The sequence below is a fragment of the Triticum urartu genome, unplaced genomic scaffold (assembly GCF_003073215.2).
Source record: "Triticum urartu cultivar G1812 unplaced genomic scaffold, Tu2.1 TuUngrouped_contig_3633, whole genome shotgun sequence".
Taxonomy (NCBI): domain Eukaryota; kingdom Viridiplantae; phylum Streptophyta; class Magnoliopsida; order Poales; family Poaceae; genus Triticum; species Triticum urartu.
Window position 1 is genome coordinate 31,173 of NW_024114175.1, and position 10,902 is coordinate 42,074.

At 41.5% G+C, this 10,902-nt stretch overlaps 1 protein-coding gene across 1 annotated transcript; it reads right to left on the minus strand.

Annotated features, from left to right (window-relative positions):
- Positions 1–1,752: 1,752 nt before the first annotated feature.
- Positions 1,753–5,822, minus strand: LOC125527345 (zinc finger BED domain-containing protein RICESLEEPER 2-like). Its single transcript, XM_048691871.1, has 4 exons — positions 5,485–5,822; positions 2,771–4,874; positions 2,564–2,685; positions 1,753–2,126 (listed from the first exon to the last, which is right to left on the minus strand). Exons 2-3 carry the CDS (start codon positions 4,872–4,874, stop codon positions 2,570–2,572), a joined length of 2,220 nt encoding a protein of 739 aa, XP_048547828.1. The 5' UTR covers positions 5,485–5,822; the 3' UTR covers positions 1,753–2,126; positions 2,564–2,569.
- Positions 5,823–10,902: the final 5,080 nt, after the last annotated feature.

Here is a 10,902-nt window from a genome sequence, read left to right on the forward strand (position 1 = left end):
ACACTAACAATTTCATATCAGATTCTGGAACTACCACTAGGAATTCAGTAAATTGACAGTTTGAGATCCAGTTCAAAATGTTTTAGATCAGTTTCAGACCAGATTCTGGAACTACCACTAGGAATTCAGTAAACTGTATGGAGGTTCAAAATGTTTTATACTATAATAAAGAGTTTTATTGATTAATTGTATTTCTGGTTCAACAAACAGTTTAAGATCCAGTTCTACATAGGGTACTGGAATTACCCCTAAGAATACTAACCACGTATGGAGGTTTAAAATGTTGTACTGTAAAAGAGTACTATTGATTAATGATGTTTGCTGCATACCCTGAGAGTCTCTAGTTCCTGGTTCAACAAGAGCTGGCGCTGAAGGGCCTGGTTCTCCTCGGCCATCTTGATCCTCCTCGTCCATATCTTGGACTGGACCCGGGACAGAGTCTGCATGCAGCGAAGCGTACTGGTGGCCTGGCGCTTGACGGAGTGGCCTTGGACCAGAGACTTGAGTCTGACCAGGCCTTTCGATGCCCGCAGCGCCCTTCTCGCCTGGATAGATAGATATTTATACATGGGGCAAATAGATATCAGTAATTCTCTCATCACTCTCACTCGCCAGATATTCATGCATGGGGGAATGGATAGCAGCAACTCAGACGGTACACTCATAGTATCAGTAAAAAAAATGCTTGCTAGTATGTGTCAAGAGAAACCCTGAACCTGAAAGCTCAGGCTGCTGCTTATTTTGTTACTGTGTGGTAAGTACTACTAAGATCAAAATGCATTCAAGGGAGCAAAAAGCCATCCCCATTTGAAGCATGTACAGTCTACAGAGATACTAACAGGTGAACAGACAGCCCCTAGAAATTGGCTAACTACTTCTACTGTATAATATGCAGTCTACAGAGATACTAACTACTTCTACTGTATAACCACAGTCTGCAGTCACTAAATAAATCAAAGGTGTATGATGGAAATACAGCAAAATAGTCCAGATAACTTGTCGATTAAGAGATTAATGAAACCAGTCACTCTAAGCATACTAGAGCTTCAAACCAGTTCATTTAGTTGAACTAAAGAGGGTCACAGAATACCCTAAAGGGTGCCCATTTGCACTCCTACACTCGAACACACACACACACAATGGATACTTTTGAGATTCACATGCACATTCAGTAAATTCAGTGAAATTCAGAAAACATGGAGTACAGAAGAGAGGTTCAGACTTCAGACACAGGCTGTAGGCGCTGGTGACAGAGATGATCCAGGTTGTAGGACTTGGAGATGAGCTGCAGCAGTGGAGAAAACTTGTAGCCGCCGCCACTGCTGCCAGGTAAGCAGGCACGACCCACTGGACAGCCCAGCCGCGGTGTCACAGTAGCAGTAGCAGGTGTTCAATTAGTCAAGCAGCAAGCCACTAGGCCTGGGCGTTCGGTAGAAACCAAAATTTCGGTTTCTTCTTTTCGGTTTTTTTGTGAATTCGGTTTGCAGAAGTGAAAACCGAATTTGGTACTAAAATTTAGCTAACCGAAATTTTGGTTAACCGATTTTTTTGGTTCGGTTTTCGGTTTAAATTGAATTGTGTACTATGTACAGAAAATGCACTTTCAGGACATATTGACAGCAACATCAACATGCATGGTTGAAAGAAAAAATTTGACAGCATAACAAGACAAAAATGTAAAATGCGTATAACATATTCTCATCTTTTCAAATATCACATAATATCAAATACAAGGATTTCAGAACAATGACAGATGCATAACCAATCATCAAATGTAAAACTTCCAAAGTCCACACTGAAAAGTGATAAGCCCTAGTGATAAGTGACAAACTGACAAGTAAAAGTAATAGAGCCAAGTTCATGTTCCAGATTTCCAGCCCAACACATAACCAAATTGGCAAATTCCAAGTTGCAGGACACATAACCAAAGTCCAAGTTGAACAAAACACAACCAAGTCTAAAGTTTACTTATTATTACACTTCAAACACAAGCACATAGGAAGGAGATTGAAGTGCATTTCAAGCGTGGCCACAAATAAGAATCCCAATTTGCCATCATGAACAGGAACATCTTGACATGTCCAGAGAATCTTGCCCATCCCAGCTTCTAGCCAAGCGTTGCGAATCTGTAATGTTGTGTGCATGACGCAGAATTCGGTTAGAATAGATAGTACATGACGCAGAATTCAGATAAAATAACTATATATATACATGTAAAATAGAATAGCAGATGGCACATTACAAGGTTTGACATGATTCGATTAAAAGAACTACATATATGTAAAACATAATATGTTGGACTATATGTACCTAAAGAGTAAAGAGTAATCTGAAGATCTTTTCTTCATAAGAGTTTCCCATAGATTTTTGAAACAAAGTACATGAGGTTCATGAAATAACATTTGTATTACAACAACATTTACATGAGGTTCATTGCAGCAAGTGAGCAACATATTCATTTACATGGCTGTGTTGTGCATCTTTTGAATCATACATCAGAAAATAAATAAAAGAATGCTAAAAACATGAACAAGAGCAGGACAATTTCTTGCAACTCACTCACCCATGTTTAAGTAGAGGATGGAGGTGGGCAAGATGGCACAACCCCAGATGGCTTGCAAACAGACTTGCTACTGCTTGCTTTTGACTTGGATGAATTTGTACTACCAAGCTCTTCAATTAGTTCTGAAAAAGAATGAAATGAACATGTAATAAGCATAGGAAGTTAGAAATATAGAAAATTACATAGAAAACAATCACAATATGTTACCCTTTTCCAATCTTAACAATTCCTCCTCATCTTCTTCAATGTTGATAGTAATAGAACCCCTTAGCCAATCTTGGGCACAAACAAGAGCTTGGACCATGAATGGTGTAAGAGAGGTTCTAAATTCATTTAGAATGCGACCACTTGTGCTAAATGCCGACTCAGACGCAACCGTTGATACCGGAACAGCCAACACATCACGGGCCATTCTAGCCAATGTTGGGAATCTAGAAGCATTGTCCTTCCACCATTTTAGAATGTTAAAATCATCCCTATTTACTTCATTCTCTTCATGTAGGTATTTCTCAAATTCCGATTTGCTCATGCTAGCTTCACCATCAGCACCAACTCTCCACTTTTTATTTATCCGAGACAGCAATTTCCTTCCTTCCCTTTTTTGAGTTGGTTCAGATTGTGGAGCACCCACATGCTTGCTTACATCACTTGGTGCATACTTAGCTTTGTACTCTTCAAACAAAGCATGCATAAATGTTTTCACTGCCTCCCAAGCTTTGCCTCCATTTAATTCACCATACAATTCTTCAATTGCTAGTTTTGTGAAATTTGATAGCTTGAATCTTGGATCAAGAACAGTTGCAGCAAATACAAACATGTTCACATTCTCCTCTTCCTTTTTCTTTCCTTTCCCCTTCCCCTTTTCATTCTCCACCTCCTCATGCCAACGTCCCCAATACTTATCATACTTATCTTGCATTTTCTTGGCCATTGTTTTGCGCAAAATATCATCACTATCAGCCCACTCTTCCAACACAACATTGATTTCAGCAATATCCATAACAAATTGGTTCATGGTCACATGAAGTGTGGCGGAAACACTAAGAGTAAGGTGATAAAACTGTCCAAGAAATTCAGCCATTTTCGTAGCATTCTCCCAATCACTATCAACAGGAATACCAGGACCTTTCTCACTAGTTAAATCCAATGTATAGAGTGGATCTTCTTCCTCATACCTCGCAAATACTTTCTCAAAGTTGATTGCGGTTGCTAACATTAGGTATGTGGAATTCCATCTAGTGCATACATCCAAACTCAAGAATGCCTCGCTGTCCACCTTTTCTAACTGAGCAAGTTCTTTAAATCTTGTAATTCTAGATGGCCCATGTCTTATATATCTAACCACAGCTCGCACACGCTTAATTGATTCATCCAATTCTTTTAGACCATCAGTAACAATCAGATTTATAATATGTGCAGCACATCTCATATGAAAATATTTACCTTCAGCTATGCTATTTCCAGTTTTGATCATTTTCTTCCTTATGTAACCCACACCACCATCATTCGCGCTAGCATTATCAATAGTTATTGTCATAACGTTTTTTATTCCCCACTCCATCAAGCATTTCTCTATGGCTTTACCTATATCATCTCCCTTATGACCTTTCACTAGGAAAAAACTAATGATTTTCTTGTGCAAATTCCATTCAGGATCAATAAAATGTGTCGTGACTGTCATATAGCAATCTTGTGTTTGAGAAGTCCAACCATCAGTAGTGAGACACACTCTTTGACATGATTGTTTGAAAAAAAGTTTCAGCTTCGCTCTCTCTTCAAAATAAACCTTCACAACATCCCTAGTGCATGTTCTTCTAGAAGGCATATTGAAACGTGGACATGCAATTGACATCACTTCTCTAAAACCAGCTTTTTCAGTAAATGCAAATGGAAGCTCATCTACTATAATCATCTTAGCAATATCTTTCCTTAGTGCTTCGGGATCAAATTTATGCACTGAAGGACTTTCCCCTTGGATAACTTGCAAAGTACCTTGATTCTTATTCTTATCATTATGAGGATTATACTTGCAAGTATTAAAATGACTCTTTAAGGCAGATGTACCATTAACCTCTGAAACGGCCTTGATATCACGGTTGCAATGCTTGCACTTTCCAAACTTGAGCATACCATCAACTAGTACCTCAGAAAAGTGATCCCACATCGGTGATCTTTTCTTCATCTGCCTTCTTGTAGGTCGTTGCTCCATCTCCTTTTCCTTTTCATACTCATCAATCTTTCTTTGTTCTTCCTCATAAACTCGCATCTCCTCTTCGGTCATGTCATCACCAAGTCCACCAGGTTCAACCATCTACAAAATAGTAGCATAATTAGAATTCATGTCATCATTCTTCTATACTAATTAATTCAGAGAAGAATTAAATAACATGTTCCTTATCAGCAGCTTCCAGCAAGTAATAACAGATTAGGAATTAAAAGAAGCCGGCAGAATCATATGACAACATAAAAGTAAACTGACCATATTAATAATTCACAGACTACTAATGGTTACGGCATGGGATTGGGACAGTATTCAACCAAGCGAAAATGTGGCAGCAGACATTATCTCTTTGGATTAAACTCCGAGTGATATACACTATACATTCATTTTCCATTCTGCTTCTGCAATACATTAAAAGCTGAATCCACTCCACTACAGTTCAAATGTTATTTTCACGACAAGATAATAGAAGCATTCACAAGTTGTATTTGTGAACAGTTAAGTCATCCAAGTAGGATTTCCTAGTGATATACACAGAGATGTCAACACTCGACAGTGGAGCAGCACAAAAGATGGCATCCATAGACAGAATGAGAAAAAACTAAACAACAAGAGCATCCAGATTCCAGATCCACCTTTACCATCTACTCACAAAGAACAAAAAAACTGGATACAAAGGATGGGGGATTGAGCTTATTACGTTGACTGAATGCTCAGTTTCTACTGTGGAAGACGTGATGACGAACTGGAGGCCGAGATGCGCGACGGCGGGTCCTCGTCTGAGTTGTCTCCGTGCTCCTTTCCTTCCTTCGTGTAGATGCGGTGGAGTTCGCTGCGTCGGGGATGGATGAGTGGGGAGAACCAGAGAAGATGCGGTGGCCGGTGGCACCGGCGGCGGCGTCCCTGCCGCTCAGATGAGTAGCGGCGGCTGTGTCCCTGGCTCCCTGCTACTCAGATTAGAAGCGGCGGCGGCTGAGTAGTGCAAGGGGCGGGCGTGGGGGAGGGGAAGAGGATGGGATTAGGAGCGTTAGGCTGTGGGGGGTCGTGGCTCGTGGGTCGTGGACTTGTGGCGTCGTGCCTGGGTGGGTGGGGCGGTGGGCTGTACTGGGCCGAGGGTGGGGTGTGGAGTGGGCTGTTATTCGGTTAACCGGGAAATATACCGAACTGACCGAATTTGGTTCGGTTAGTGGCCCAGCTAACCGAACTTTTCTGTTAACAGCAAAAAAACCGAAAATTCGGTTTATTCGGTCTCGGTTTCGGTTCAGTTTTCAGTTGGTCGGTTTTTTTGCCCAGCCCTACAAGCCACATGATTTGTGCTCTTTTAAAACTTTCTGCTCCGCCTACCTGAACACACATCACCATTTATGATAACATAAGCAAAGCATGATAGAAAGTAACCAACCAATTGAAAAGAACATATACATTGATTTTCTTCAAATTCAAAACTATTCCTTCTAAGCTTGGTAGCTCTTCCTAATCAAAATTCTTGATGACATCTCAATGCACAACAAGGTTGCAGTTAATAACTCCTTATTTATCATGTATTGTCCAAAGTTACATGATGAAATACATAAATGAGCAGGACTGTAATTTGTAATCCTTGGTTCATTTAGCCAAACTTCAATCCAGTATACTTTGTCCATTGATAGCTAAGGCATTTTTTAAGAATCCTAACTAACCCTCAATCATCCATTGTACGATGGCATGAAACAGAGCATGGATAGCAGAGGAGGGAGAGGAGCAGCAGTAGCTCACTGTGGTGGTTTGTGTGACTGATGTTGAACAGGACCGCCTCCCCTCCATGGCTTGCAACCACCACGCACCTTTCCTGGCTGGTATGATGAAGTGAAGCCCTTCTACTCTGCTGTAGGGATGAAAACTTCCCCTGCACAAGGACAGGAGAAATATGAATCAACTACACATACCTAGATGAACAGAATCAACATCACTTGCATCTCAAAACTATGTTACTACCTTAGAAACATCAAATAACCCATTTGGCCGAGTGGGAGAAGGGGTTACCTTGAGGAAGTCGGCCATGGTGTGACTGGGAGGGCCGGGCCTCCCGGCGAGGCCATGGGGAGGTCAGAGGACGGCGACCGCGGCGAAAGGTGAGCGGGTTGGCGACATAGTATAAGCCCGCGATGCAGCCGCGGAGGCAGACGAGGCCGCGCGACGAGGCGCGGATCCAGCTCGACAACGCGCGGATCCGGAAGGCCCGCTGTGGCCGTGGAGGCTTGACGAGGCGCGGATCCAGCTCGACGAGGCGCGGATCCAGCTCGACGACAACGCGGATCTAGCGCCATGGGAGAGAGGGAGAGGTACGGCTTGATCTTGTCGGTGGTCGGAGAGCGACGCGGAGATCGCGGAGGCGAGGGAGGAGGCGGCGGTGGCGACGAGGTGGTCGCGGAGCGGGTGGTCGGCGGGGAAGGTGAGGAGCGAGGTGATGAGGAGCGGCTTGAGGTCGGATCTGGCACCATAGGTGGCGGCGATGGTCCGACAGGAGGGGTTAGGGTTTGGGCTGCGGGTCGTGGGGGGAGGAGTGGTGTGTGGGGGAGAGGGGGAGGAGTGGTGTGCGGTGGGTGAGTGGTGTGTGGGGAGAGGGGGAGAGGAGGGAGGCATTCGGCCACTAACATGTGGGCCCACGAGGAATTAGGCCCACATGTCCGTGCCCTCAACGACATGTGGTGTACGTGAGGGAAGCTGCTTTCGGGTGGGTGTGGGCGGGGGAGAGGGTGAGGGGTGTGGGCCGTTGGATCTGGCAGTATCCGACGGTCTCTAATGCTTGATCCGCGTGACATGCCTATAGACCAATCAAAACGAAGTGCAGGCTTTGATGACGTTATGACCATCTAAAATGGTCATAATTGATTAACAATAGGCGCTACCAACGCAGCACCACGGCGGCCAACGAAGCTCCATTGCAGCGTGAGCTCTAACGCAGCACCACGACGCCCGGTGGTAAGTTTTCTTCTCTTTTTATGACAATGTTTGTTAAGTTTCCAAATAATTAGTAGTGTTATTCCTCGAATAACGAAAAATCAATTTTCCATTTTTCGAGTGCCTGAAATGAGGTTTTTTATGAAGGAACTACCAAATAATTGTTGTAAAAATGGACCAAATCAATTTTATAAAACACTAGGCCATGTTTAATGCACAATTGACACAATGGTTGGGTGTCAAAGGCTTTGATCCATCTCTGGTGAAAAAAACAAATTTCCACCGATTCAGCAGGAAGCGGGTCAAATTTGAACTGTAGCTACCTCGTAGTTTGCTCTTTATTTTTTCCAAAAATCATTTCTAGGTACATAAGTATCTATTTAATCAGAGAAACACCAAAAAAATTCCAAGATTCAACCACTAGCTAGGAACGGTCATTCCCGCCATTTTGACCGCATTTTGAAACGGGCATAAAAAATTCAAAAAAAATCAAAAAATTGGGAAACCTTCGCATTGTGTCATTATATGTGGCCAAGTTCCCAGGAAAAATAACAAACTTGTAATACGGCAATTATTTTAAAAAAGTGTTCTCAGAAACGAGCTATCACGTGTGGAGATCAATGGCTTTCAATCCAAATGATCAATCTTATGGCCACATTCATGGCATAGTTTGTTCAAATGATCTCATATTGTGGAAAAGGGTGCATATTGGAATTCCAAACAATGTTGCCTAAGGAAGTATTCATTTTCTTTGGACGAAAAAACCATTTTCCAATTTTCGAGTGCCCAAAAGTAGGTTTTTTGTGAAGGACCTCCCAAATAATTGTTGCAAAATTGGACCAAATCAATTTTCTAAAATACTAGGACATATTTAATGCACAATTGACAAAATGGTTGGGTGTCAAAAGTTTTGATCCACCTCTGGTGAAAAAGACAAATTCCCGCTGATTCAGCAGGAAGCGGGTCAAATTTGAACTGTAGCTACCTCATAGTTCGCTATTTATTTTTTTCAAAAATCATTTCTAGGTACATAAGTACCTATTTCATCAGAGAAACACCAAAAAAATTCCAAGATTCAACCACTAGCTAGGAACGGTCATTCCCGCCGTTTTGACCGCATTTTGAAACGGGCATAAAAAATTCAAAAAAATATCAAAAAATTGGGAAACCTTCGCATTGTGTCATTATATGTGGCCAAGTTCCCAGGAAAAAAAACAAACTTGTAATACGGCAATTTTTTAAAAAAAGTGTTCTCAAAAACGAGCTATCACGTGTGGAGATCGATGGCTTTCAAGCCAAATGATCAATCTTATGGCCACATCCATGACATAGTTTGTTCAAATGATCTCATATTGTGCACAAGGGTGCATATTGGAATGACAAACAATGTTTCCTAAGGAAGTTTTCATTTTCTTTGGACGAAAAAACCATTTTCCATTTTTCGACTGCCCAAAAGGAGGTTTTTTTGTGAAGGACCTCCCAAATAATTGTTGCAAAATTGGACCAAATCATTTTTATAAAATACTAGGCCATATTTAATGCACAATTGACCAAATGGTTGGGTGTAAAAAGTTTTGATCCACCTGTCGTGAAAAAGACAAATTTCTGCCGATTCAGGTGGAAGCGGGTCAAATTTGAACTGCAGCTGCCTTGTAGTTTGCTCTTTATTTTTTATAAAAATAATTTCTAGGTACATAAGTATCTATTTAATCAGAGAAACACCAAAAAAATTCCAAGATTCAACCACTAGCTAGGAACGGTCATTCCCGCCGTTTTGACCGCATTTTGAAATGGGCATAAAAAATTCAAAAAAAATCAAAAAATTGGGAAACCTTCGCATTGTGTCATTATATGTGGCCAAGTTCTTAGGAAAAATAACAAACTTGTAATACGGCAATTTTTTTAAAAAAGTGTTCTAAAAAACGAGCTATCACGTGTGGGATCGATGGCTTTCAAGCCAAATGATCAATCTTATGGCCACATCCATGGCATAGTTTGTTCAAATGATCTCATATTGTGCACAAGGGTGCATATTGGAATGACAAACAATATTGCCTAAGGAATTTTTCATTTTCTTTGGACGAAAAAATCATTTTCCATTTTTCTAGTGCCCAAATGGAGGTTTTTTTGTGAAGGACCTCCCAAATAATTGTTGCAAAATTGGACCAAATAGTTTTTATAAAATACTAGGACATATTTAATGCACAATTGACCAAATGTTGGGTGTAAAAAGTTTTGATCCACCTCTCGTGAAAAAGACAAATTTCCGCCGATTCAGTTGGAAGTGGGTCAAATTTGAACTGTAGCTGCCTTGTAGTTTGCTCTTTATTTTTTTAAAAATCATTTATAGGTACATAAGTATCTATTTAATCATAAATACATGGTTTGGTGGCGATACGTCGAGGTTTGGACGGTGGCCGAGGGCTCCAACTCTAGAGCGCGTAAACTAGCATGCCTGCCGCGTGGTCACCGCGTGACCGTGGCGTTGCCATGTGTTATGGGTGGCCTAGGCATGTCTAGTGGGTTGGGAACTCCCCAGGTAGATGCTAGGAAGAAAATCACAACATAAGATTCTCACGAGGAGACCGATCGATACTCAAACATGAATAAGCAGCCAAGTGTTTGATTAGCGGTACGGGAAGTGCACATGGCCAATGGGCATGAGTTTTGGCTGAGGATGATCATCTACTAAGGAGAATGTCTTCACAAATTTTTAGCTCAAAAGGAGGATCCTAGGTGGTACTTGCTTTGCAAAGTACCACGTTGGACAAAAATATGAATGTTGAAGATGGGCTCAAACTAATGAATGGACTGAGCTGAAATTTGGTGGAGGATGGTTATTTGGGCATAGGAAAGCATTGTAGAAAATTGATACCATTTGGACATGCCAAAGTAGTACTTCCTTCACAATTCTCTTCTATGGACAGAAACTTGGGAAAACTAGTGAGAGAGATTAGATGAATGAAATGAGCTACAAATTGGTGTAGGTAAGTTACATAGGTATGGTCATGCGCTGGTAAATTTTCAGATCATTTGGGTAAGCCTAGCTAGTACTTACTTCACAAAGCTTCTCTCGAGGTAGAAACTTTGAAAATTTCCTGAGAAAGATTTACTAGGAAAATTGAGCTGAATATTATCATGTGGCAATGATTTGGGTATGGAAGAGTGCCCGAAAAGT